At 52.5% G+C, this 25,498-nt stretch overlaps 16 protein-coding genes across 16 annotated transcripts; 7 read left to right on the top strand and 9 right to left on the bottom strand.

The window, feature by feature from the left end:
• The first annotated feature begins 176 nt into the window (after positions 1–176).
• BCR37DRAFT_382577 (CoA-binding protein) lies at positions 177–780 on the top strand. Its single transcript, XM_040869903.1, has one exon. It carries the CDS (start codon positions 240–242, stop codon positions 663–665), a length of 426 nt encoding a protein of 141 aa, XP_040723070.1. The 5' UTR covers positions 177–239; the 3' UTR covers positions 666–780.
• BCR37DRAFT_382576 (mitochondrial biogenesis AIM24-domain-containing protein) lies at positions 694–1,943 on the bottom strand. The gene has a single exon (XM_040869902.1). The coding sequence runs from the start codon at positions 1,871–1,873 to the stop codon at positions 794–796; it is 1,080 nt and encodes a 359-aa protein (XP_040723069.1). The 5' UTR covers positions 1,874–1,943; the 3' UTR covers positions 694–793.
• A 19-nt stretch (positions 1,944–1,962) lies between these two features.
• Positions 1,963–4,115, top strand: BCR37DRAFT_382575 (uncharacterized protein; the record flags this gene model as incomplete). Its single annotated transcript, XM_040869901.1, has 1 exon — positions 1,963–4,115. A coding segment is annotated over exon 1 (1,958 nt), but the record flags the coding sequence as incomplete, so codon positions are not given.
• Positions 4,079–4,561, bottom strand: BCR37DRAFT_382573 (ymr244c-a-like protein). The gene is made up of 2 exons (XM_040869900.1): positions 4,338–4,561; positions 4,079–4,289 (listed from the first exon to the last, which is right to left on the bottom strand). Exons 1-2 carry the CDS (start codon positions 4,497–4,499, stop codon positions 4,155–4,157), a joined length of 297 nt encoding a protein of 98 aa, XP_040723067.1. The 5' UTR covers positions 4,500–4,561; the 3' UTR covers positions 4,079–4,154.
• Positions 4,562–4,626: 65 nt separating this feature from the next.
• BCR37DRAFT_382571 (aconitate hydratase) lies at positions 4,627–7,433 on the top strand. The gene is made up of 3 exons (XM_040869899.1): positions 4,627–4,748; positions 4,892–4,987; positions 5,098–7,433. The coding sequence occupies exons 1-3, from the start codon at positions 4,728–4,730 to the stop codon at positions 7,330–7,332; spliced, it is 2,352 nt and encodes a 783-aa protein (XP_040723066.1). The 5' UTR covers positions 4,627–4,727; the 3' UTR covers positions 7,333–7,433.
• On the bottom strand, positions 7,393–8,975 carry BCR37DRAFT_118875 (mitochondrial putative acetylornithine aminotransferase). Its single transcript, XM_040865978.1, has one exon. It carries the CDS (start codon positions 8,893–8,895, stop codon positions 7,453–7,455), a length of 1,443 nt encoding a protein of 480 aa, XP_040723065.1. The 5' UTR covers positions 8,896–8,975; the 3' UTR covers positions 7,393–7,452.
• Positions 8,976–10,351, bottom strand: BCR37DRAFT_118874 (uncharacterized protein). The gene has a single exon (XM_040865977.1). The coding sequence runs from the start codon at positions 10,199–10,201 to the stop codon at positions 9,056–9,058; it is 1,146 nt and encodes a 381-aa protein (XP_040723064.1). The 5' UTR covers positions 10,202–10,351; the 3' UTR covers positions 8,976–9,055.
• Positions 10,343–11,616, top strand: BCR37DRAFT_119293 (uncharacterized protein). The gene is made up of 3 exons (XM_040865983.1): positions 10,343–10,464; positions 10,510–10,891; positions 10,937–11,616. Exons 1-3 carry the CDS (start codon positions 10,397–10,399, stop codon positions 11,546–11,548), a joined length of 1,062 nt encoding a protein of 353 aa, XP_040723063.1. The 5' UTR covers positions 10,343–10,396; the 3' UTR covers positions 11,549–11,616.
• Position 11,617: 1 nt separating this feature from the next.
• On the top strand, positions 11,618–14,030 carry BCR37DRAFT_119090 (uncharacterized protein). The gene is made up of 4 exons (XM_040865980.1): positions 11,618–11,880; positions 11,921–12,189; positions 12,244–12,340; positions 12,381–14,030. Exons 1-4 carry the CDS (start codon positions 11,689–11,691, stop codon positions 13,926–13,928), a joined length of 2,106 nt encoding a protein of 701 aa, XP_040723062.1. The 5' UTR covers positions 11,618–11,688; the 3' UTR covers positions 13,929–14,030.
• Positions 13,929–14,498, bottom strand: BCR37DRAFT_370866 (peptidyl-tRNA hydrolase; the record flags this gene model as incomplete). Its single annotated transcript, XM_040868338.1, has 3 exons — positions 14,240–14,498; positions 14,062–14,201; positions 13,929–14,019 (listed from the first exon to the last, which is right to left on the bottom strand). Exons 1-3 carry the CDS (start codon positions 14,345–14,347, stop codon positions 13,929–13,931), a joined length of 339 nt encoding a protein of 112 aa, XP_040723061.1. The 5' UTR covers positions 14,348–14,498.
• A 376-nt stretch (positions 14,499–14,874) lies between these two features.
• On the bottom strand, positions 14,875–17,657 carry BCR37DRAFT_370862 (Rho GTPase activation protein; the record flags this gene model as incomplete). The annotated part of the gene is made up of 5 exons (XM_040868337.1): positions 17,280–17,657; positions 17,177–17,231; positions 16,996–17,129; positions 16,879–16,956; positions 14,875–16,842 (listed from the first exon to the last, which is right to left on the bottom strand). The coding sequence occupies exons 1-5, from the start codon at positions 17,352–17,354 to the stop codon at positions 14,875–14,877; spliced, it is 2,310 nt and encodes a 769-aa protein (XP_040723060.1). The 5' UTR covers positions 17,355–17,657.
• On the bottom strand, positions 17,177–17,657 carry BCR37DRAFT_360988 (uncharacterized protein; the record flags this gene model as incomplete). Its single annotated transcript, XM_040868224.1, has 2 exons — positions 17,177–17,231; positions 17,280–17,657. A coding segment is annotated over one exon (238 nt), but the record flags the coding sequence as incomplete, so codon positions are not given.
• Positions 17,658–17,903: 246 nt separating this feature from the next.
• On the bottom strand, positions 17,904–18,670 carry BCR37DRAFT_403478 (ribosomal protein S2, flavodoxin-like domain-containing protein; the record flags this gene model as incomplete). The annotated part of the gene is made up of 2 exons (XM_040872007.1): positions 17,904–18,570; positions 18,594–18,670. The coding sequence occupies 2 exons, from the start codon at positions 18,668–18,670 to the stop codon at positions 17,904–17,906; spliced, it is 744 nt and encodes a 247-aa protein (XP_040723058.1).
• A 130-nt stretch (positions 18,671–18,800) lies between these two features.
• On the top strand, positions 18,801–20,744 carry BCR37DRAFT_118736 (uncharacterized protein). Its single transcript, XM_040865975.1, has one exon. It carries the CDS (start codon positions 19,071–19,073, stop codon positions 20,736–20,738), a length of 1,668 nt encoding a protein of 555 aa, XP_040723057.1. The 5' UTR covers positions 18,801–19,070; the 3' UTR covers positions 20,739–20,744.
• Positions 20,745–21,151: 407 nt separating this feature from the next.
• Positions 21,152–22,356, top strand: BCR37DRAFT_118738 (AMMECR1 domain-containing protein). Its single transcript, XM_040865976.1, has 3 exons — positions 21,152–21,651; positions 21,696–21,758; positions 21,796–22,356. The coding sequence occupies exons 1-3, from the start codon at positions 21,380–21,382 to the stop codon at positions 22,091–22,093; spliced, it is 633 nt and encodes a 210-aa protein (XP_040723056.1). The 5' UTR covers positions 21,152–21,379; the 3' UTR covers positions 22,094–22,356.
• Positions 22,136–25,446, bottom strand: BCR37DRAFT_405532 (importin subunit beta-3; the record flags this gene model as incomplete). Its single annotated transcript, XM_040872091.1, has 2 exons — positions 22,136–22,343; positions 22,385–25,446. 2 exons carry the CDS (start codon positions 25,444–25,446, stop codon positions 22,136–22,138), a joined length of 3,270 nt encoding a protein of 1,089 aa, XP_040723055.1.
• Positions 25,447–25,498: the final 52 nt, after the last annotated feature.

Here is a 25,498-nt window from a genome sequence, read left to right as displayed (position 1 = left end):
CGTCGTGTGTCTTTTGCACGGCCCTGAGAAATGTGGGCGATCTGACGAGTAGGTCATGCAGCTGTTGAGCGCCCAGATTTCTGAGCAGAGGCCCGAGTACCATCCTGTCTGAGTGTCTTGTAGCTGATAATAAGTAGCCAGGATGTCTTCTGAGTGGCGAGATTTCACTTTGGCGACTCCCCGCAACCAGCAGCAGCACTCTCTACTCTCTCTCTACTCTCTACTCTCCTGTAGCCAGCATGAGCGCCAACAGCTTCTTCCTCTCCAAGCACTTCGCCGTCGTAGGCGCATCTGCAGACACAAGCAAATTCGGCAACAAGCTTATTCGCTGGTATCAGCAGCACGACCTGCCCGTCTCGCCCATCAATCCGCGCGCATCCGACCCGATCCTTGGCCTCGAAGTGCTTTCATCTGTTGAGAAACTCCCTGCACCCAGAGAAACGAGTGTCTCTGTTGTGGTTCCGCCCGCTGTTACACTCAAACTCCTCGACCAGGCAAGAGACCTGGGCATCAGAAACCTTTGGCTGCAACCAGGCAGTTTCGACGATTCAGTGATGGCGCGCGCGAAGGAGCTATCCGATGACCTCAATGTGATTGCGCAAGGCCGTTGTATCCTCGTCGAAGGCAGTGAAGGTGCGTCCCAGTTCCATGCAAGGCAAGCGTGACACATTACTGACCCTTCTCTCCTTCAAGGTCTCGCCATTGCAAAGCAGCACGGTGGCCGGGCATCATTGTGAAATAGTAGATGTACAAATATGGTATCTTTGCTATGCTTCCCACATTTTTCCTTGTCTCACCGCTTGAAGCTTGACAAGTCTGGCGTATCCTCGAGCGTGACCCTGCCGTTCTCTACACTAGCAATCTTGAGACTGCCAGCATAGGACTTTGTTGATGGCGTCCGCTCTCCCTGCACATCCGGCATCGGTGCTTCCACGACATCACGCTCGCCGCCAAATTTGATATTGGTGCGAGATTGTAGCAGGAGTGTGGTAGGTCCTGTGAAGCGGACATATGCACTGCTACCGTGAACGACTCGACGAAAGAAGAGCCTAACTTTTGTCGCTGCCGATTTCATAAAAGACCAGGTATCAGTCTTGGCCATGACCCTGAAGAACTCGTACCGCAGCAGCCAGTTTGACAGGGATGGCAGCTTGAGAGGCAAACTGATGTTGACAAATTTGAGGCTTACAGGCATAGGTCTCGGGCAAGATACGCCGTAGCCAATGACGTGTGATGGATGTACGACGTACTGATCAGTCGCTTGGAGCACAAGCTGGTATATTTGTCCCTGTCCAGCAACGACAGCCGATCCGCGGCCAGTCAGGTGCGTGGAAGCTTGTAAAATGGAACCATCGACATTCTCTTGCTTGACAGATGCTTGTACACCTGACCATGCAATAAGAGCCTGCTTGCCTGTGATGTTCCAGTCCAGTCGGCCATCGAGTTCCAGGACCGCAAAGGATGTCGCTGTTGACTGCGTGCCAATCAAAGCTGTGAAAGGGTCGGACGAGCGCAGTTTTTGGTAGATGAAAGGCAGACCACCGACTGCTCTTGAGACTGTGCCGAGGAAGCCGCTATTGAAGATGCTGAGTGTGCTTGTCAAGTTTTTCGCATCGCCGTTGATACCTACCAGAGTTCCACGACGCGTATAAAGCACGGCCTCGGCAGGAATCGATGCATTGAGCAAGCTAAAGGGCGATCCAATCACCTCAAACTTTGGAACTTCGCCAAAGGGACCTGCGCCGGATAGATTTGGCAGGTCAATTTTGAAGGCGCCGTTTGTGCTTTGTGGGCCTGTTTGGACGGTGGCATGCCGTACGAGCGGATGCCTAGTTGTAGCGAGAGCAAACAGGCTCCTGGGACGGAGGGACATGCGTGCGAACCTGTCGTTCCTTCGTACCGCTGCTAGGAGTGCTTGGGTCGGGCTGGTTGTTGCTTGGAAGCTGGAGCGTGACGTGCGAAGATTTGAAAGAATTCCAACTCGAACAGCTCAGTCAACTCAACAAGAGCTCCATCCTGCTAAGGGTATCTGTCCCTGCTCTATATTGGGCTACTGAGTGAACCAGCCCTCACTACGGCTCAGAGTATATACTCTTTTACTCCCTTTATAAGGATGCATGTGGGCTTGTGGCCAACTTGCTATCAGGCATCACATCAAAGCTCAATGCTACAGTTCATGGCGCAATGCTAGGCCACAGCCTGTCCATGTCGAGGCGTCTGATCTGAGTTCCTTCTCTAGAATGCCATCTACGAGGACTTCAGTCGTAGTGGCGAGGGTCATTCCTCTAGGTCCACCTCAGTCGCATAAACGACCGTCTCGAAGGACGCTTCAGGATATGGTTGTTGCCTCGAGACCTGCGTACGAACGGCGACGTCGACAGGAAGAAAAGCTCAGCAATTTTACCACTGGAGCTGCACGTACATCCTCTGAAGTACTTCCACGGCGGCCTGACCCTGAGCGACTGAGATTGAGATTCATCATCGATGATTTCATCAAGGGAGGTCTGGCAGCCCTGGCAGGCACACGCACAAAGTTTCTCGAAGACAGAGGCACTGCTCTCTCTGACATTGAGCGCTGGGCCAAAGTCGTGGCTGCTGAAACAGTGGATGAAGCACTGCCTTTCATGACGGGCGGCTTGCCCGCCTATGTTCTCATGGCGTGCTTGCGAAAACCGACCTCGTCGGGGCCCGTGGTGCACCAGATGTTGGAGATGGTTGGCAAGTCAATGCCAGAGCTCGACGGTCACTCAGTTTGGGAAGCGATCCAACTGCTGATCAAGCATGCGGTCCTCACCGACGCAAGTCTTCTGGTACCAATCTGTACACTGCTTTGCAAAAGTCTACCAAGAGCACGACATCTTGAAAAGATCTTTTCAGACTTGTTGGTGGTCCTTGACAAGATCACCGATCGGCGTACAGAACGCTTCTGTGCCGTGCAAGCAGTCAAGATTGTGCGAACTCAAATGGTCAAACGCCGCATAAACTTCAGTCACAAGGACATCAATATCCTCATCAAGCTTCGCCTGCGTCGAAAGGAAACAGGGCGTCATGTTCGTTCACGAGACCTCATCAAGCCCACGAAAGTCCTCGATCCTGTCACCAATCTACCCTACACAGTGGCTCAGCGGAACATGATAGTCAGACGATTCAAGCAGCATGACTCCATCCAAAGTCTGTTGTTGCTGATTCCACGGTTGAGTTGTCAAGGCTTTGAAGAGGTCTGGACAACTTTGATGGCAAGAAGAGATAGTACCCCTCGAGTCGTCAGACTTTGCTTGCGTACCATTAAGCAAGGCGAACTGAAGCCGAGTCTCACCTTGGTTGCCTTCATGCTTCGAAGTGCTATAGGCTTTGGTCCACTGATACAGCGCATTATCGATATGGTCACGCGACACCAGCTGCAGCTCACGTCTGGGGCTGCGCTGGAACTTGTGCGGCACATGGCTCGGTACGATCCTCTATCACTGTTCAACATGCTGCATCCAGAATCAGAACACTTGAGCCAGGAGATCCTGAGCAATTCACACATTTGGGCTGAAGCTGTTCGGAAGCTCAATAGCGAGCGAGTCAAGCGATTCCGTACAGCTGGACAACATGCGCTCGTCATCTCTCTTCTGCTGAAACGGCTCAAGAAATGCAATGTGCCGTTGTCGACATCTTTGCTCTCGGCGCTGGTCGATGCAGCCTTGTACAGTGGACAGCAAAGTATGTTGGGCGGAAAGTCCAATATACTCTGGATTACTGAACTCTTCCGCGACCATGTGGATCATGGAGATCAACCGGAACTCTTGCAAGCAAGGCAACCATTATGGAGAACGTATATGCGATTTTTGGTCGCAGCTGAACAGGTTGACTTATTGGAGCAGACCATGGAAGGCATGCTTGCCACCGGTTCGCCCATTAGCACGAGGCAAGTCACCTTATTTGCGCTGGGGCTTTGGGAGTCTGGTGATGTAGAGCGTATGGGACATTGGGAGGAACGACTTGCTGAGTATGGCCTTTGCTGGCCGCCTGAAGAGCAAGTGTTTGCACTCAAGGGACGATTGGAGGCTGGACTTTTCGAGCTATTTCGTGAGTAGCATAGTAGAACAGTAATGAACGGTCGTATATTCATGCAGGTTTTGGTCATGCTATGTAGTGCTGCTGTGCTTGCTTTAGGTACTGTCGCCTCGGCCGCCCGGATGCCGGACGTCGTCTTTGGTCAGCAGGACTGCGCCGTCTGCCTGTGCCTGCTTGATCATATTCTCCCTCTGTATCTCGAGGACGCGCTTCTTGCAAAAGTACTCGACCTAGTCACTGGTCAGCTCTCGCCAATGGGTGTGCGTTGTAGGACTTACCCAGGTGGCGACACATCCGTCTTCGAAGCGTGTCTTTTCCGGCTTACAATGTGTGTCTGTTTCCTGCTTCTTCTTGAGCGGGTCGACGATGCCGTTTGCATCTAGGCAGGCGAAGAATGCGTCTCTGCCTGACCAGCAGCGTTCTCTGCTTGCTCTGTCCATGGTATTTCTATGTGCACTAGGACTGTCACTGCTATGTATGCTGAGTGTTACTGAGTGTAGGCTGTGGGTCAGGAAATAAATAATTGCTGCCGCCGTGATTGGCTTCGAAGTTCATTGGCGTCCCCCTCTCCACTCAGACTCAGTCCATTCACTCTCTGTCCAAATTCACTCTCGGGCTTCTTCCCTCTTCACACACACATACACATACACAGCAATCCTCAGGCAGCCATGTTCCGAGGAAAGCAGCTTGTAAGCACTTATTACAACGGCCAGCATCACCCAGGAGAACCATGAGACAACGGCCTGTGGCTTTCCCAGCAGGCCATCTCATTCTATTTCTCTCCCGGCAACGGCGGCCCCATTCATTCAATGCACATGCTAACCCCCCACAGTCTGTGCAGTGCCTCCGTGGCCTGTCCAAGAGGTCTTTCGCAGCCGCAGCAGAAGACATCGGTGCTACCAAGGTGCCTATGAGCATCCACGAACAGGTAAGGACTCCCCCAGAGAGCGTGTCGGGATTTGTCCTCCGCCAAATTCACTTCGGCACAAAACTCCGAATCCTCCCTTCCACGATCTATGCTCACACACTTCCCTGTAGAACAAGTTCATCAACTACAAGCGTATCCAAGATAACGTAGACATCGTCAAGAAGCGTCTCGGAAGGCCCCTCACCTATTCCGAGAAGCTCGTCTACGGACATCTCGACGATGCGCACAACCAGGACATTGAGCGTGGTGTCTCCTACCTCAAGCTGCGTCCTGACCGTGTCGCGTGCCAGGATGCCACCGCACAGATGGCCATCCTCCAATTCATGTCTGCAGGCCTCCCAGAGGTCGCTGTCCCTACCACCGTCCACTGCGACCACTTGATTGAGGCTCAGGTAGGCGGACCTAAGGATTTGGCTCATGCCAACGACATCAACAAGGAGGTTTACGACTTCCTTGCCTCTTCCTCAGGAAAGTACAACATTGGTTTCTGGAAGCCAGGATCCGGAATCATCCACCAGATTGTCCTCGAAAACTACGCCTTCCCAGGTGCTCTCATGATCGGAACTGACTCCCACACACCCAATGCCGGAGGTCTCGGTATGATTGCCATTGGTGTCGGTGGTGCTGATGCCGTCGATGTGATGGCTGACATCCCATGGGAGCTCAAGTGCCCCAAGGTCCTCGGTGTCAAGTTGACCGGCAAGCTCTCTGGCTGGACTGCACCCAAGGACATCATTCTCAAGGTCGCTGGTATTCTTACTGTCAAGGGAGGTACTGGATACATTGTTGAGTACTTTGGTCCTGGTGTCGACACCCTTTCTTGCACTGGTATGGGAACCATCTGCAACATGGGTGCTGAAATTGGTGCCACCACGTCCGTCTTCCCCTTCAACGACCGCATGGCCGACTACCTTTCCGCCACCAAGCGAAAGAACATTGCTCAGTACGCAAAGGCCTTTGGAAACTACCTCAAGGCCGATGAAGGCTGCGAGTACGACCAGGTCATTGAGGTCAACCTTTCTGAGCTCGAGCCTCACATCAACGGACCCTTCACCCCCGATCTCGCTACACCCATCTCCAAGTTCGCTCAGACTGCCAAGGACAACAACTGGCCCTTGGACCTCAAGGTCGGACTCATTGGTTCGTGCACCAACTCCTCATACGAGGACATGAACCGTTCCGCCTCTATTGTGCGTGATGCTGCTGAGCACGGACTCAAGTTCAAGTCTCTTTACACCGTCACTCCTGGTTCCGAGCAGATTCGCGCTACCATTGAGCGTGATGGACAACTCGCCACATTCGAGGAAGCTGGCGGCATGGTTCTTGCCAATGCCTGCGGACCTTGCATTGGTCAATGGAAGCGAACAGACGTCCCCAAGGGCGAGGCCAACTCCATCATCTCATCTTACAACCGTAACTTCACTGGACGTAACGACGGTAACGCCAAGACACACTCCTTTGTCGCTTCCCCCGATCTCGTCACAGCTATGGCTTTCGGCGGTTCACTCACCTTCAACCCATTGACCGACACCCTCAAGGGTGCTGATGGCAAGGAGTTCAAGCTCAAGGAGCCTTCCGGTGAGGGTCTCCCTTCAAACGGCTTCGACCCCGGCATGGACACCTACCAGGCACCTCCCAAGGACCGCTCAAACGTCAACGTCGTTGTCTCCCCTACCTCCGACCGATTGCAGCTCCTTGCTCCCTTCAAGCCATGGACGGCCGACTCGGCCAAGAACATGCCTATCCTCATGAAGGTGAAGGGTAAGTGCACCACCGACCACATCTCAGCCGCTGGTCCTTGGCTCAAGTACCGTGGTCACATCCAAAACATCTCGCAAAATTACATGATCGGTGCCATCAATGCTGAGAATGGTGAGGCCAACAGCATCTACAACCCATACAGCAAGAGCTTTGACAAAGTCCCCACTGTTGCCTTGGCGCACCGTGAGGCCGGCAGGCCTTGGGTGGTGATTGGTGAGGAGAATGTCGGTGAGGGATCTTCACGTGAACACGCCGCTATTGAGCCCCGTTACCTCGGTGGTTTCGCAATCATCACAAAGTCATTTGCTCGTATCCACGAGACCAACTTGAAGAAGCAAGGTCTCTTGCCACTCAACTTTGTTGACCCTGCAGCATATGACAAGATTTCCCCTCGTGACACCGTGTCGATCGAAGGTCTCGAGAGCTTTGCACCTGCCAAGAACTTGACTTTGCGTGTCACACCAGAGGGCAAGGGCGAGTCATGGACCACTGAGCTCAAGCACACTTTCAACGAGGGACAGATTGGTTGGTTCCGCGCTGGTTCGGCACTTGCACTCATGGCGGCCAAAGCCAAGAAGAACTAGAAAAGCACTTTCTGGGTTTACATACGTAGATCTCTATACTTTTGATAGGGAGGGTAGCGCAACTCTTTAGGGTTAATCTATCTCTGTTTTGCAATTCCCTGAGCGCTTCTATTTTGTACCTTATCCCGTCGCCTCCTTGGGTCGACCTCTACTCAAGTCGGCTGCATGCGGAGGTACAGTCTTGCAGAACAGGCCAATCGCCTCATCCAGAATCTTCATGGCGGCATCCACTGTTTTGCTATCGATAATGAGTGGCGGCACCATTCTGATTGTATTATTGCCTGCCGTGATGACGAGCAAGCCTCGTTCTCGAGCAAACTTGACGACAGGTGTAGGATCCGCATCCAGTTGCAGGCCAAGCAGCAAGCCACGGCCACGAACCTCGACAACGCGCGAGCCATACTTGGTTGACATTTCTCCAAGAGCCTCTAAAATGCGGGCAGATTGTTGCTGCACATTGGCCAGAAGTGATGGGTGCGAGAGCCGCTCGAGGACATGATGAGCCACTCGACACGCGAGTGGATTACCGCCAAAGGTGGTTCCATGGTCACCAATCGCAATGGCATCTGCTACTCTTTGTGTAAGCATTGTTGCACCAATGGGTACACCATTAGCAAGCGGTTTCGCCATGGTCAAGACGTCGGGCGAGACGGACTTGTCTTCATACCAGCTATGCGCCCAAACACGGCCTGAACGACCCAGACCACATTGAATTTCGTCAAACATGAGCAGCGCGCCAACGGCATCGCACTTCTCACGCAAGGCCTTCATGAAGGACTCATCTGCTGCAAAGACACCACCTTCACCTTGCACAGGTTCGATCAGGACACCACAAAAGCTGTCGTCGAGCATATCAAGGGCTCGGAGATCATTGTACGGCGCATACTCGAAGCCCGGGACCATAGGCCGGAAGGGCGCCTGATATTTCTCATTTGCCGTAGCAGACAAGGCACCCATTGTTCGACCATGAAAGGCGTTGGTGAAAGTCATAATCTTGTGCTTGTCAGCGCCTCCCTTGGCCACAGCCTTTCCATGCTTCCTTGCAAACTTGATGGCAGCCTCGTTCGCTTCTGTGCCAGAGTTGCAGAAGAAGACCTTTTGAGCGTCTTGCATACCACCAGACGCTTTGGTTGTTTCTACAAGCAACTTGGCAAGCTGCCATGACCAGGGCGAGTAGAAAAGGTTGGATGAGTGAATGAGCTGTCGCGCTTGGTCGTGCATCACATTGGCAATCTCCAGGTCACCATGACCGAGCGCCGAGACGGCAATACCAGCGTTGAAATCAATATACTCTGTCCCCTCCAAGTCGCGCACAATGCAGCCTTGACCGGACACCAACGCGATTGGGTTTCGCGCATACGTCGTGAGCATGTATGGCGCATTCTGCTCAATCAGCCTCGCTGTTGGGGAGTCTGACGCTGGGTCTGGGTGTGTGACTGATGAATCTCGCTGTATCTCCGCTAGATCCTCTTGTGGCAGGTTGATGCGGGCAGAGCCGGCATAGCGTCGAGCTGGCCTTGTGAGACAGCGAGCCGCCCGTGAGGCATATCGACAAGGATGCATGATGAGGAGGCCTTGGGCAAGGGTGTGTTTAGAGGGATCGTGGCAGGTTGCGGGCGATGAATTTTGCGATTAGATTGGCGATTGCACCTCGACGACGGTCTCGAGTCTTCGGAGTCAGTCTTCCTAGTCTCAGAGCTACGTAGATAAACATGGAACATCATCAGGCTGCCTCGATGAAGGAGCGCGTCTCGTTCTGCATTGAGGATTCCAACTTCTGCACATGTGTGCTCCAACTCTGCAGCCTGTCCTTCATGTCACCAATCTGCCGCAGATCCAAGACGCGAGGCTGTACCCAGCTGATGGAAACAGTGCTATCGACTTGATCAATGGATCCCTGAATCAGCTTGAGTGCGAGCGCCTTCATGAGCAGATGTTCCACCTCATATACCGGCAATCTCGTTTCTGAAGCGATTGTGGCAAACGTCAGTACACGGTCATGCGTTGGCCGCTTGAAGACTGCCTCGATCAATGTCATAAGGCAAATCTTTTGTCGTAGGAAGGGCAAAGACTGTTGTAGAAGGGGAAGCTTGGCGACTTTTGGAAGCAACTGTTCAAAGCTGCTCAAATCACCAGCATTCAAAGCAGCGAGAAAGTCGCGTAGCCAGGCATGCTCTGTGCCTGCTAATGTCTGGAGGACTGGATGCAGCAAAAGTTCGCCAAAGTTGTAAATGTCTGTGCCTAGGAGCGCTGCAATGCTCAAATCGAATGCACGTTCTTGTGCCTCTGCTTTTGGCAGGTCGTCCATCTTGACGCAGGCAAGGTAGAGGAGTGCCTGTCGGTAGTAAGGGGTGTACTCCGCCTTGGCCTTGTGGTAATCTGCGCTCACTCGGTAGTAGGCTGCGTGGATCAGCGGGTCAACCGAGTCGAATGAGTCAATCACGCCGCCTGCCTCTTCCGTCGCCTTCTTTGCACCTTCGATGTCGCCGAGAGCGAGCTGCAATCGAGCTGCCTCGATGGTCGCATAGACGTACGCGTCATTGTGATCAGGCCGCTTGATTTGACTGGCAAGTTCTTCCATGAATTGAAGAGCCTCCTTGCGGTCCTCTAGCTCTGCTGCTGCAGCAATACCAAAGGAGACAAGCTTGAGCTGGTTGATGTGCTTTGCGAAGTGGAGAACGAAGTTCCGGTAGAGCTTCAGACGCATGTGGTGGGACTCGTCGTGATTATAGAACTCTTGTACCAAGTCGGCAAGCTGCTTCCATAGCTTACGCTCGTATAACTCCTCAAACTGTATGTAGTAGACCTGCAGCTCTTCGCCAGAATTCTCTGCGAGTTCTTGGAGAGCATGCTGTATGTCTGGATCCATGACTGCTCAAAGCTCTATTCTGTGCAGCCTTCTCCTTCTTCCTGGTCCTCTTCTCTCCGCTATAGAAGTAGAAATAGAGGTAGAAGCAGAAGCAGAAGTAGTGGTCGTGGTGTACGCGTCTTCCGGCATTGAGAAAGAGCGACAAGAAGCAAACCGGCGACTCAGCAGACTACAACACCAAGAACAGCTCCAGCCATGATCCGCAGAGGGGCCCAGCTCACAGTGCGCCTCCCGAGGCAGGCAAGAGGCGTAGCAGATATCATGTAAGGATTCTAAGAAGAAATCACCATGCTGACCACCCAATCCAGGATCTCCCGGACTGGCAAGACCATCATGCGGCATGGCCCCGGAGGCAGGTCCTCCAGCAATGGACACACCGCCACCGTGTTCGGTGCAACAGGCTTTCTCGGCCGCTATCTCGTCGCACAACTTGCAAAACAAGGCACGACCGTCGTTGTGCCCTTCCGCGACGACTTCTCCAAGCGGCATCTTAAGGTGAATGGCGACCTCGGCCAGGTGGTCATGATGGAATTTGACTTGCGCAACCGCAAGAGTGTTGAAGACAGCGTCAAGCACTCCGACGTAGTCTACAACCTCATCGGCCGCGATTGGGAGACCAAGAACTGGACATTCGAGCAATTGCACGGACAAGGTACCGAGCGTATTGCAGAAGCTTGTGCCAAGTACAACGTAGACCGCTTCGTCCAACTCTCTGCAGTGGGAGCTGATGCCAAGTCCTCCTCTGGCTTCCTTCGCACCAAAGCACTCGCAGAAAAGGTGGCTCGTGATATCTACCCAGAAACAACCATCGTACGGCCGTCCGTCATCTACGGCTTGGAGGATCGCTTCTTGAACTATCTTGCAACTGCCAAGACCTTGCTTACAGGAAACCACATGCAAGAAATCGTCTATCCAACCTTTGTCCGCGATGTAGCGCGTGCATTGGAGCACATGATGCACGACGACTCTACGGCCGGACAGCTCTATGAGTTGCACCAGAAAGCGCCCATGACCGTTGCTGAGATCACTGAGAAGATCTCTGAAATCACACTGAAGAAGCCCCGTCACTACAACGTGCCAAAAGTCGTGCTTCAAACAGCATCCAAGGTGCTCGACAAGGCGCTTTGGTGGAATGTCCTGTCGGCTGACCAGGTGGAGAGACAGTTCATCAACGAGAAGCTGACTCCGGGTGCCAAGGGCTATAGCGATCTCGGCATCCAGGAGCAACAGCTCGATGCACAGACGATGCAATGGCTCAAGATGTACCGCTCAAACACATACTATGATCTGCCTGTCAACCCGAACGACGGCAAAGTCAAGCCTGGAGTCATCCACGTCACAGATTAGAGGGCTGTAGTCATATTTGCCTTTGTGCCTTTACCTCTAGCTCCAGCCTGTTCCCTTCGTGAAATTCGGCGCCAATACAAAATTCAGAGTGAGACCGTGACCACATCCTGACCCTGTAGCCTGCCCGATCCGTGGGGCCCATGTCAGCCAGCCCAGCGCGCAAAGGCGACAGGCTCGAGGCTGATACAGCAGGGATCTTGGAGGACAGAATCGAGGAGAACAAGTACGATTTTGAGGCATACCTCTCGCTTGCTCGCTTTCAACGCGATAAAGCCAAGCTCGACGAAGCGCGAGAGGCGTATGAGAAGCTTCTAAGATTACTGCCCGCATGCGTACGTTCGTCTCATCACTGATTTTCTCGCTGATTCCTAGGCCAGTGTCTGGATCGAGTATGCCGACTTGGAAGCTTCGGCAAGCGAGTTTCAGCGCGTGGAGCAAATCTTCACAAAGTGTCTACAGAGTGTGCTCAATGTAGAGCTATGGAGCTACTATCTAGCATACATTAAGCGTATGAATGATTTATCCACTGGTGGAGCCCAAGCTCGCGCTACTGTTGCCCAAGCATATGAATTTGTGCTCTCTCATGTCGGTTTTGATGTCAAAGCAGGATCTCTCTGGCTGGACTACATCCAATTCATCAGGTCAGCTCCGTCTCACAATGCCTGGGAAGAACAGCAGCAGACTGACCAATTGAGACGCACTTACCAACGCGCCGTCGTGATTCCGCTCAATAGTGTCGAGCAGCTGTGGCGCGAGTATGATTCGTTTGAAAATACCGTCAGCAAGGCAACGGTGAGGCTCTCCAGCATTTAAGATGAGGGCTAACAGCAAGGCGCGCAAGTTCTTGAGCGAACGCAGTCCCGCCTACATGACTGCCCGCGCATGTGCTCGCGAACTCCTTCAGATGACGGAACCGCTCCGCCAGGCAACCTTTCCTGCTTTGCCCACCAGGAATGCAGCCGAGAACAGTTATGTGACTTCCTGGCGGCGCTGGATCGGTTGGGAGAAGCAAGACCCGTTGGAGCTTGATGATCCTAAACAACTGCAATCGCGCGTCAAGTATGCTTACAAGCAGTGTCTCCAATTTTGTCGCTTCTTCCCCGAGATGTGGTTTGATGCAGCATTCTATGCTGCTAGCATTGGGGAGAATGACCTGGCACTCTACCAAGAAGGTCTTGAGGCGAATCCAACGAGCTGGCTCTTGGGCTTTGCTTACGCAGAGGCAGAAGAGCTCGCGAAACACGGCGATGTTGTGAAAGGAACTTTCGACAAGTTGATTTCCAGTAACAAGGAAGCCATGTCTGAGCTAGAAAGTCAAATAGATGAAGCAGCACAAAGCGCTGGAGCAGAAAAGAAACTCAAAATTGGCGCTGAAGATGACGATGATTCAGACGAGGACGAAGAGCCAGGCCAGGATATGGCGGCACTCGCAAACGTTGAGGAGCTGAGATCGAGACTCAAAAGGTATGCTGAGGAGGGCACAACAGCTTACATCATGTACATGCGCGCAATGCGCAGGCTAGAAGGCATCAAGGCCGCTCGGGCTATATTCGCGAGAGCCATCAAAGAATCCAAGCATACATGGCACATATATGTGGCATCTGCGCTCATGGAACACCACTGTTCGAAGGACTCAAACGTCGCAGTCAAAATCTTTGGACGCGGCTTGAAGCATCACAGTGAGAACCCGGACTTTGTCCTTGAGTATCTCAACTTTCTGATTGCCATCAAGGATGATACGAATGCAAGAGCGCTATTTGAGCAGACTACAGCCAAGCTTGAAGGACATAAAGCTGTCAAGTTATTCGAACGCTTCTATGAGTATGAGAGCATGTATGGCGACTTGATCACGGCACAAAAGATGGCCACGCGTATGAGTGAGATTGATCCATCCGCCAATGTGCTCACAAGATTTGGCAAGCGCTTTACGTTCTCAGATTGTGATCCAATTGCTTCTCGAGATCTTGGTCTGACAAGATTGCCTGCCGCAACAGGCCCTTTTCCACCACCACCGCCGCCCCTTTCCCTGCCTCCTTTTGCCGGTATGTCGATGCTGCACGGGGACGGTATACATGCGGCAGTACGTCCCCCACCGGCCCCAGTGCCTCCAGCAGTACTCGACTTGCTCACTCGCTTGCCACCCAGTTCCGCAATGGATTCTTCTCGTCAGTTTCACGCCAAAGCTCTGGTGGATGTGGTTGCATCGCTCGACCTTGAAGCATATCAGGCTAAGCAACAGAAGCAAGCAAAGTCAGCAACGAGCAATGCGACGAAACGGAAAGCAGCAGCAGCTGCCGTTGTTCCGCCTCCGGAGGAGTTGCGAGCACTGGGGAAACACAATGATGCCAAGGATATTTATAATGCAAAGAGACGAGCTTGATTACAACAGGGATAAGGACCCACTCACCTGGTCAATCAGAGACTTTGGACCTGGTCCGATTCCCAGCACTGTACTGGAACCTGCTGCGATCCTATGGCGTCAGTTTATTCGGCAACGAGCAGAGATAGCTTACTGAGTTCGCCCAGCGTCGTGGATGATTTCTGCGACAAGTCCAAGGCTCATTGCAGTCGCTTGCATGACCTCTAATTGTTCCTCAGATTCAACCCTGAGTGCAATTTTGGCTTGGCCAGACTTCTCCCAGCGCCGTACCGTCTAGCATTAGCCAAGTAGCAGTAAGGAATACGCCGAACCTGGGGCATGATCTTCTCTGCGCGTTTATAGCAAGCCAAAGTCGCATGTCCAGCTTGGGCAGCCATTTTTCCCTTCGTCATCTTCAGGTCTATTTGTGTCAGCTGCATGAGAAGACACGTCTACATCGGGCCTACCAGTGCGGACAATGAGTGTAAGCTTATGCTCCTCAGATGCAAAGCTTTTGAAGATATCAGACTTCTCTGCAGTGCTTGTCGGTTCTAAGCGAGACGTGGCAAGGTCTTCGGTGTCATCGTCCTCATAGTCAGACTCCGTTTCAGGTTCAACAGCGACCACGGTCTGGGACAAAGCAGACACTTTACCAGCAATGTAGCCTGTCAGTAAACTTAGAATTGCAGTAGCGACTACAGCCTGCAAGGTTTGATTCATTTCACAGCACAGCTAGTCCAAAATGTAGTGGTCAAGGTGCCCAGGAGCAACTGAAGTTTTCAAATGCGACCGAGGCAAAAAGCACAGATTGAATCAAGTACACATGCATAAGTTTATGTAGTTGCCACATGATCCAAAAGCGCAAAACTTAGTCTACAAAGCTCGTGCTAAGTAAAGGAATTTACAAGCTTTTGGCAATTGCAAAAGAACGCTGCGGCAAGCAGACCAAATCGTTGTTCATCAGCCATCAGCGCTGGAAAGGCTTGGCATTTAGCATTCCAAGTATCCGAGCAACATTGAAATGTACGTATTCGAGATCAAGTAGCTGAACATTGTTCTGCTGCATTTCCAAAAGATCATCCAGCTTGAGATCCAGCTCGAGCAGCCCACGGTTGCGTCCCTTGTAATGCAGGGAAATGACAAAGGTGCCCGGGTTGGGTGAACTGATGTTGAAGTAGATGTTTGACCGACGATTTGCCGGGATGTTTGAAGAAGCAATAACGCCGTCCCTTTCCAGGTGGCCATGCGAGTACTTGAACGGACCAATCACCGTTTTCGCTTGCTTCTTCTGCTTGCCACTCACAGCAACAACTCCAATGCCGCGCGTGAGAGCCTCAGAGCCCTTAGAACCACCAGCTTGCTCCCGAACGTTGAGCAGATAGGCTCTATATGTGTCCAATTGATTTTTGAGGTAGTCGTTGTGATCGCATATGGTTTTGTAGACTGCTTGCAACGATGTCATTTCCGTTACAACCTTTTCTCGAATTGAGCCCAGGTGCGCAATCTCTTCTTCAACTTCGCCAGTCAATGGGTTGTAACGATCATTGGGATCTACCAGCCCTGCATCTGCTAAGTCACGCAGCATATCCAAAGCTCGAATTCCACGACGCACAACAGCGCCATCCCTTGTCTGGGCAGCTGTATCCGCGACGACTGCCAGGTTGAGAGGGCCTTTTGACGCTGGAGAATCCTCTGGAAGCGACCGCAGTATTTGTACAAAGGTGGATTTGGTTTCCATGAAGAGGAGATCATGCTGAGTGATGTCGAGTGAGTGGGTGATGTCTGCTATTGGCGTCTCCCAGCGACTGAATAGTGGCAAGATGATGGACCTATTTTCCGAACGCAAAACTTGAGGAGGTGCGCCACCCACTTCCTTGATCAGAATTCGCAAATGGTTGGCCTTGTCTGGAGCAAGATGGTCGATGTGCTTCTCAAGCAGGAAATGCATGCTGTAGACCTCATTGAGGGTGATATCCAGTGAGAGATCCTTCTTTGACAGGGCGATATATTGATCCATCTCAAGTGTCTCATAAAAGTCTGGCACCTCACAGACATCATTCAGAAATTTGATGACGCGCTGCGCATTGTCGTCGACAAAAGGCTGCAGGGGCGTGATGTACGGCTCCTTGTTGTGCGTTGGCTGATTGACGACATTCTGTAGTAGCTTTGCAATCAGCGTAAGCGTCCGCCGTGGGTTATCGCCAGGAGGAGAATCGACGAGCATGTAACCCGAAGGCGTAACTATCGCAGGATTGATGAAGCGCAAAAAGAAGAACGCGCCAATCAATGACGAAATGATTTGTTCACTCGCCTCAGGGAACTTGCGCCGTGTCAACTGCTTGATCTGCTTGCAAATCCAGCGGATTCCGTAGGGGATGTTGCTCAAATTGTCAATGATGGTTGTGAGCATTGTGTTAGCGATTTCGATCAGCATGAGATAGCGTGGTGTCATGATGGCAATGACATCCTTGTTGGTCGTGATTTGCTCTGGTGCAACGACGCGAGGTAGCGCATCAGGTTCGCTGCCAGTTTCTGCGGTGACCTGCTCAATCATCTGCTCGTACACTTTGAGTGGATTGATCTCCAAGTTGAGATTCCGATGCTCTATCAGAGAGTTGATGCGCTCTGAGAGGACAGATTTGAGATATTGCTGACCGGGTCCCCGCCGAGTGTAAGTGGTCATCATTCTCGAAACGGGTGTGTTTGCCCTGAGCAGATTGGTGTACTCTGATGAGCTTTCGAATTGAGCGGAGAGAACTGTTTGAAACATGGTCAAGAGGAGATTCTCTTCGCGAGACTCGTACTGATTACCGTAAATTGTAAACATGACAGTCTGGAGTAGCTGATCAATTTCGCCTAGTGATACAAGCCTTGTCAAATTTGCAATATGCCTAGGCTCTGACTGTAGCAGACAGAACAGGTTGCCGTATTGCTGCTGTCAGCTGCGTTCATAATGCGGGAGCGAACATACTTGTAGTTTCCTGTCATCGGGGAACGATCCAAGTTGTACGTCTGTTGATTCTTCAAGCTGCGAAACAATCTCATTTTGCTGCTGGTCAGTCAAGTCTGGGTTGGAGGAACGACGAACCTCATCCAAGGCCATTCGGTTCTGAATCAGAAGCGCGATGCGTGAATCCAAGTAGCGAACGTCGCGCTCAAGAACAAAGTTCTTCTTGGACTGGGATGAGATGTTGGCTTTGAGCTTACGCAGCTTCTTTTGCGCTTGTATATGTCAGCTTTCAATATGAAGAGTAATTCGGAAGATGTACCTCGCGACAGCTCATCTTCCACGTCCTGGTCCTCTTGTGCTGCAACAACAGAGTACTACACACTGTCAGCATACGCGCATGTAGGATCAATATTGCAGCATACCATGGCCGTTATACTTTGGCGCTTGTTTGTCTTCTCACTCGACGCATAGCTTTGTAGTGAATTGCGCCTGTTCATGATGTTGCTATGTTGACGAAGGTCGCACTGACGCTGAGACTGCTGAGCTGTACACTCACTGAGAGCTATTTCAAAGGAAGGCGCACTTGTCGAAGCAGCGTAGATGGGGCTGCCGACCCTGATGAAGCCAAGAGAAGGTATGCAAAGAGTCTGCGAGCGGTACAGGGAGATGCCTGTCTGTCGCGTAAGATGCAGTTGCGGCGCCCTCTTACAGCACGCGCACCAAGAAAGAAGGGCTTAGTCCCCAGGCAGAGCAGTGCAGGACGTGTCTGTCTGGGTGTGTATGGGGGGGTTATGCAATTGGGGGGGGGGGGGGGGTCAGCGCGTTGTGTGTGTGTGTTGGTCGATTTTGCTTGTTGCGGCATCAGACAGAAATTGGCGAGGAAGACGTCCATGCTCAACTGCTCAACTGCTCTCATCGGGGCAGAGAGGGGATATGCAGTGATCGATCCAGCATGCTTACTATAGATCTATGCTTATGCTACTACCACTCTGCTTGAATATGTTGCAAGGCACATCATACAGCCTCTGACCTTCTCCATGCAATATTCAGGCCGCGATCTGTGCCTCTTCCTGAACCCAGTCCGGCATATTCATCTGCTGCCTTCCATCTGCAGCGGCCCGCGAGAGCACGCCGGCAATAAGCGAGGTGCACCGCAGGCTGTCGTCGTTGGCAGGGATGCTGTACGTCACCCAGCGTGGGTCGCAGTCAGAGTCAATTATGCCAACTGTAGGCACTCGTCCCTTTGCACACTCCTTGAGCAGTACACGATTCTCCAGTGGATTGAGCACCACCACCAGGTCCGGCACAACTGCATCAGGGGCCAAGTCCGGGTTCTTGCCGGGAAACTTGTTCTTGACGTGACGCGTGACAGTGCCCTTCACCACACCGTGTCCAACTACTTGCTTCCCGTTCGTGATGGTACCGGGAATCCAGCGACTAAAAATGTGATATGCCTGCGCACGCTCAGCGGCTTGAATGACGCTGCGTTTTTGACCAGGTCGTGTTCCAACGAATAGGATATTGCCATCAGCCTGAGCAACGCCACGTACAACAGCCGCTGCTCTACGGAGATGTGAGAGGGTGAGATCCAGGTTGAAGATGTGAATGCCTTCTCTCACACCAAAAATGAACGGTTGTGTGAGCGGATTCCACAAAGAGGTAGAGTGGCCCATGTGTGCCTGAGCTGCTAGGAGCGATGGAATGGTCACGTCCCTATCGCTGGCGGGTTGTATAACTGCTGTCTTGGGGAGTATGCGCTCGATACTTCTGAGCCGAAGCCTGCATAGAGCTTGTTCATGCGTGCACGGCGCATTTTAAGCTGAGCAGCAGAGTAGACGGATGCATCTTGGGCAGCTGCAAAATCTCCTGCACTTTCCAACCTGCCTGCTTCTGCGCTGTCGAAGCTATCTAGAATGTCGTCAATGTCGTAAGCATCTGTGGACGGAAGAGCGTCCAGCATTGCTGTGGGTGATGCTGCTGCCGCATTTCTCGCACAGACGCTCGCTGAGAATGTGCGAGACAGAAGGGGAGCCAGCGTGCTGCGGCCTGGTATCCGCAACATGCTGAGAAGATGCTGGCAGGCACTGGCAGTCTGGCTGTTGCACTGGTCTCTGTCGCTCGTCTTGTCGCTTTCTCTTTTTTCTCGCCGGCAATCCACCGACTACTACACCACCCATCAACTTGGGATCCAGGTCTTCGTAGAGTAAGAGGCCATGTCTGCAGGAGATCCAAACCAGGTGGCAGCTCTTCTAGCTTCTATCACTGCAAATCTTAAAGCAGGCCAACAAGGACAAGCGCCGCCACCACAATCGCAGCAGCAACAGCATCATCAACAGCCCAATCCCTATCATCCTGCTCCACAGCACTTGCAAGGAGGATCTCATGCTCCACTTCCACTGCCATCTGGCCTTCCTCAACCATCTTCCTCCGGTTCGATCGACCTCTCGCAGCTAAGGCCATCCTCAGTGGGCAGCATGCCCATGCCAGGCTACGATACCAGACATGCAGATCATGGCCCCGGGCGCTACGGGCAACCTCCCGCTCCCTACGGTGACGCGTACTCTCATCCTCCTCCTCCTCCTCGGCCCTACGAGTCTGGGCCGGACCGTTACCGTGAGCGAGATCCCTATGCAAGCCATCACGCTCGTTACGACGATCCGTATGCACGTCCACCACCGCATGATTATGATCCACGCTCCAGAAGCCCTCGAAACGGAAGGGACCCGCGTGACAGGGACAGGCCGTACTATAGCAGAGACCGTTCCCTCTCGCCGCCCCGTCGCGGTGGACGAGGTGGTGGCGGCGGCGGTGGTGGTGTTGGCTACGAGGAGGACTCCAAGGTGACAGAGGATCTCATGGTCGATCAAGGGTATGTTGGTCTCATTATCGGTAAAGGCGGCGAGAATCTCAAGCGTGTTGAGCAGACGAGCGGCTGCAAAGTACAATTCCAGCCTGAAAGCGCTACAAAACCAGGAGAGCGTCTGGCCTTTCTGATCGGCTCGCCGCACCAGATTTTGAGTGCGCGACGCATGATTGATGACATTGTCGATGAAAACATCGCCGTCAAGGGCGCACTGCCCGGTGCACGCCATCAGATCCGCCCACCAAAGCCTCCGTCAGGTGGTCAATACGATAACTCGCGCTTGCTAGCAGAAGAGGCAACGTCACCCGAACGACTTGTGCAAATGCTGGTCCCTGACAAAACGGTCGGTCTCATCATCGGCCGCGGCGGAGAGAATATCAAGGACCTGCAAGCCAAATCGCGCGCCAAGATCAACATCGTGCCAGAGAGCCAGTCTGTCAATGGTCATCGGCCTATCAACTTGCTTGGTGAGCCAGAGGCGACAGCCAAGGCCAAGCAACTCATCCTCCAGATCGTCGCAGACGATGAAGCCGGTATTCCAATCTCGCGTAAACCAGCTCCAGAATCCCTTGGTGCTGGGAGTAGACAAGAAGTCCTTCGAGTACCAAATGACGCCGTGGGTATGATTATCGGAAAGGGAGGCGAGACCGTCAGGGACATGCAAGCGACCACCACCTGCTCCATCAAAGTGGCGACATCTAGCGACGGAGACTTCAGAGATATCACTTTGACTGGCACAGATCCGACCATTGCACACGCAAAACATTTGATTAACGAGAAGGTCATGGCCGCCACAGACCGAAACACGCGTGGTAACGCGGGGGCTGGCTCGGGCGCTAATGCCTACGCAGCTGCCAGCCAGCGTCCAGCCGACTATACACAGTCTTATAACTCGGCAGCCTACGGCAGTAATGTCGCTGCTGCTGCTCCGGCAACTGACGACCCATATGCACCTTATGGGGGATACGACGCGTACATCAAGGCTTGGCAGCAGTATCAGCAACAGCAACAACAATGAGATGGACGGGATCATTGATGCAGCACCAAAGACGCAAGCGCAAGACTCCGTCGTCCAATGGGAGATTGTCGTGATTTGGCGTGTTGGAACCAAAATTGTGTCGTGATTTTGATTGACATTGTCGCTGAATGCTTGTGTCTCGTTTCTCGTCTCTCGGCATTTTCACCTTCTTCGATGTGTTCCATGTCATCGCACGCTCAAGTCTTCTTGCTCTATTCGGTCCTGCGAGAGACTTGCTTTTGCTCAGCCATTTGCGCGGCTTGGACTTTTGCCTGCTCGTGCTTTGTTTTCTAGGGTTGTGTTCTGCTTTGCCCTCCAATACGTGCAAGTGCAGTGCTCGAGAAATGGTTGGATCTTGGATTGGTACCGGTGCATGTCTCGTTGCCTTTCTTCTCGGGTCGTTTGTAATTGTTCTTGCTAGATTCTGTCCTAACGATTATCTTCCATAGCACAGCACTGCAACAAGCTTTCAACAAAGAAGGTTCAGTGAAGAAGGAGAAATCCATCTGAAGGTCTGTCGCCTCCGTGCACGGCAGCTCCACCATCTTTCCCTAGGTATCTCGTTGCAATTAGTAGCCTGCCCACCACTTGTTTAGCTCGAAGGTCTCGCATTCCTCATAGTCGCGCAGAGCATCATTGCAATGGCATCAGAAGCTCACTGTCTCTTTGCTTTCGACGTGCTTGAAAGTCACTTTAGTAAGGAGCGCAGCCACAAAACTCTCAAAGACTGGCAACAGCTGTCTCTTGCGTCTGGAGGTCAATTGCCTTCACCGTCTCTTGCGACGGATGAAGAAATGCCCATCTTTGTGACATGGAATTCCGGTACTGGTCAAGAAAAGCGTCTACGCGGCTGTATTGGCACATTCTCAGCGCACCCCTTGGAGATGAGCCTAGCTAATTATAGCGTCACAGCGTATAACTACAGTTTGGAGAAGCCAACACGCTAACATATCACAGTGCAGTTCGAGATTCAAGATTCAGACCCCTGACGGCAAAGGATCTCCCCAGCTTAAGTTGCGGGTAAGTTGCACTACAAGCAGTTTGCAACTGACCAAAGTATTTCCATCTTGTCATCCTTTGAGCCAATTGACGATCCTTTCGACTGGACAATCGGTCAGCATGGGCTTCAGGTCCACTTCGTTCATCGCGGTCGAGGCTGTGGTGCGACCTATCTTCCTGAGATTGCTAAAGTGCAAGGCTGGACGAAAGAGGAAACGCTCAAATCCCTATTGAAGAAGGGCGGATTTGACGGAAAGTCAGATTGGCGCGATCTGCATTTGGACATTGAACGATACCAATCTAGCAAGTATGAAGTACCATACAAGCGATACAACGCTCTCAAGACAAAGCAATAGGCGAGTCTATTGTTTACTAAACACATCAATATGCTTTTGTGATCATTGCAGGGCCTGCATCAGTAATTGTCGCCTGTCCCCCAATTGCCCGAGCAGTTGTTCAGCTTGGCCTTCGGGCAGGGCAGCAAGCAATTGCCGTGTAGATCTGACGACGACAGCCTTCGTGGCGTCTGTGAGGATGGCTGCCCCAAGCACTTGCGCAACACTGTCGACAACTGCGACCAGTGAACCGGCAATCGCAGGATGTTTCCTACGCATGTTAGCATATTGCATGATGATGGAGGCACTTACTTGTCCATCAGCTCTGCCAAGAAGCGATACGCATATGGCGCATCCTCCTCGTCGTGCGTGACTGGCAGCGTGGAAAGCCAGCGCTCGATGATCTGATCGGGCTGTACGACCTTACTTGAGTTGAACCGCAAGATCTTAGCAATGGAACAGCAAGCATTCTCAGTGGCATAGATGTTGTCGTCGGAACGCGCCTCCGGTGCCTCAATCAGAGCAAAGAGGGTTCCTAGCGATTGTGCAACGAGATCCGAGAAGACTTCCCCTCCGTGCTGCGCAGCACATCCGATACCATATGCAGCAGCTTGACGCACTTCAGCTTCACTATCGCTCAAGCCATTGGCCAAAGGTTGCAAAAACATGTCCTTGAATGCCCATGAATCTGGTCCACAGAACTCAATCAGATCATCCCATACACAGACGACCCATTGCCGCAGGGAAGCGTCAGGAGAGGCAGCTTGACGCGTAACAAAGGGTAATAACCGCTGCCACTGAGGGATAAAGCTGGTCTTGTACTGCTTGAAGATAACGTGAAGAGTCTTGCTGATCTCGCCGAGCAATTCCTCATCAAGCTCAATCTCGTATAAGACTTCTTCATCCTGCTCGAGGTCAAGATCTCCGGCCTTGTGATCGGCCGCACGAGTCTCCATGCGCCGTTGGTAGTCGCCAAGCTGTGATTCGGTGCTCGTAATCAAGGCCGACATGTCTTGCTCGGTCAAGGATCCAGGGCCAAGCACTTCAATGGTCTCATAAAGACCCTGATAAAAGTCGCGCACCAAGTCGACGCTGGGCTCTGATTTGATCAGGTCAAGCAGTTTGCTCAGCACAGGCCTCCAAGCAGATGCAAGAACAGCCTGATTGCCAACATTTGCAACCTTGACACAATTGAACAATTGCGGCATGAGTCTTGCGGCCGCGGTCCGTACGCCATCGTGGTAGTAAAACGATAGGCCTGGCAATGCGATTTCGGTGAGAACTTCTTGTGCGTATGGCTCGAAGGCGGCCTTCAATTCGGCAGCGTAAAGGACGAGCATCTCAACAGCAGAGCTCTTTTCTTCCAAGGTACTGGTCTTGATGCCGACGTGCTGGCCTCTGACGGGGAAGAATTCCCAGCCTTCTTCCTCTGCAAAGTCCTCTTTCTCGTCCTCGTCATTGATGACTCTGAAGTCTGGCTTCAATTTGGCAGACTTGAGTAGCGGTGGCATGACAGCTTGAAGGTAAGGCTTGAAGTCGTCTCCCATAACTTTGCACAACCGTCCCCAGGCAGAAATCAAGTAATGTGATTGAGGGTCATCGGCGGAGACGACCTCGGTCTGAATGACGCCGAGCGCTTGAATGAGCTCTTGCGACAGTGGCGCAAATGTTTCTTTGCCTACTGCGAGGGCAATCAAGGTTGCACACTCCATAGCTTTCCCTCGGAGTAGACGGTATTCTTGGCCTGTTCCGGTACGCAGAACGTTTACAAGGAGAGGCATGATTGTTTCGTAGTACTTTGCAAACTTCTTCTCTGCGGCATCTGCAACAGTGGCAATGGTAGTGACAGCTTGTTCTTGCACGTATCTCTGAGGTCGCTGCAAGAGCCCAAGAAGTCGCTCGAGGATCGGGTCCAGGAATGGCTCTAGCTTGAGGGCATCCGCGCTCTCACAAAAGTTGACGAATGCAGCAGCCGCATGCGCTGAGACGCGTGACTCTGGGGCTTGAAGCGCAGGAATGAGGCCTGCTAGGACACGATCGTTGAATTTTTCTTGAACGTCGCCCATGAAGTCAGTCGACATCTGGCCGATAGCATTGCATGCAGCCCAACGCACTCTCGGGTGTACATCCTGCAGACTCGGAAGCACCATATCCAAAACGCGACCCAACTCTTCGCGCATGATTTTCTCGCAACCTTCAGCGATGGCGGAAAGTGCCATGAGGGCAGCGACCCTCTGCCTCCAATCATCAGATGCCACCAATTTAGGCAGCCACTGAAACGCCGGCGGCAGAATGGTCTTGCCACCAAGCTTTCGTGCGAGTCTGTCCAACGCCTGCTCAGCGGCCATGTGGTTGGCATCACTCTCGTCCAGGTCCAAGTCTTCTGTATCGAGCCATTCTTGCGTCTCATCATCGCCGCCGAGATCAGTCATGAGTGCGAGAATCTCAACAACCAGGTCATTGGCATAGTTGGAATCCTTGCGACACATGCCAGGCGCTCCCTCCGCAAAGCTTACTAGAACCTCGAGGGCTGCTTGACGCGCAGAAGGCTCCAGCTCCTTGTTTCGAATGACTGCGATGCCAAAGTTGACAAGATTGGCAAAGATGTTGCGGAAAAGCTTTGGGTAGGCTTCAACGAGCTCCGTCAATGCATTGAGCGTAAGGGTCAGGCCATCCGAGTCCAGATCTTCGAGCAAGGGTGGAAGGACGTTCATGAGAGCAGGAATCAGTGGTTCCATAGCCTTTCTACTCTGGTCGACCGTAGTAATCAGGAATATGCTGAGAGCCTGAACAGCAACAAGCCGGACTTTCTTATCCGGGTCCTGAAGACCGCCGAGGAAAGTTTCACCGAGTTGAGGAGTATAGGAGGCACCAAGCAATTCTGGGGCAGAGCCAAACACACGGAAGGCTGATTCGCGAAACATGGACACAGGGGCACGCGAGCATTCGAGCAAGACTGGTCGGATTTCTGGCCAGCTTTCGGTGTACTGACTGATTTCGGCGATCAGGTCAGCGAGCTTGTGCCGAACGGTCGCCTCTTGTTCCTTGACAAATGAGGCCAGCAGTGTCTGCTTGACTTGATTTTGCGCTGTTTCACCAATGACATCCCACACTGTATCATCCGTACCCTCGGGACTGCTAGGAGCGTCCTTGGCTGCTATCCTTCTCAAAAGCACGGCGCTAAATGCTCGTAGCGCTACTTCAGAGGCTACATTGGTCTGCTCTGCGAGCCCAGCAAGAAGCATACCGGGTCGTTGCGCAATCCAGTCTTCGTTGAGCGACTTTTCAGCGGCGGAACGCTCCTGATTATTCGTTGACGTGAGTGCGCTAAGCAACACCACGAGAGCATGAGCTGCATCTCCTTGCATCGACATGCTGCGTGTAGCTGCAGTGGTCTCTCTCGAGCTGAAAGTCTTCCACTGAACG

This window comes from Protomyces lactucae-debilis, assembly GCF_002105105.1.
Source record: "Protomyces lactucae-debilis strain 12-1054 chromosome Unknown BCR37scaffold_19, whole genome shotgun sequence".
NCBI lineage: Eukaryota > Fungi > Ascomycota > Taphrinomycetes > Taphrinales > Protomycetaceae > Protomyces > Protomyces lactucae-debilis.
This window is presented reverse-complemented; position numbering and strand designations above follow the sequence as displayed.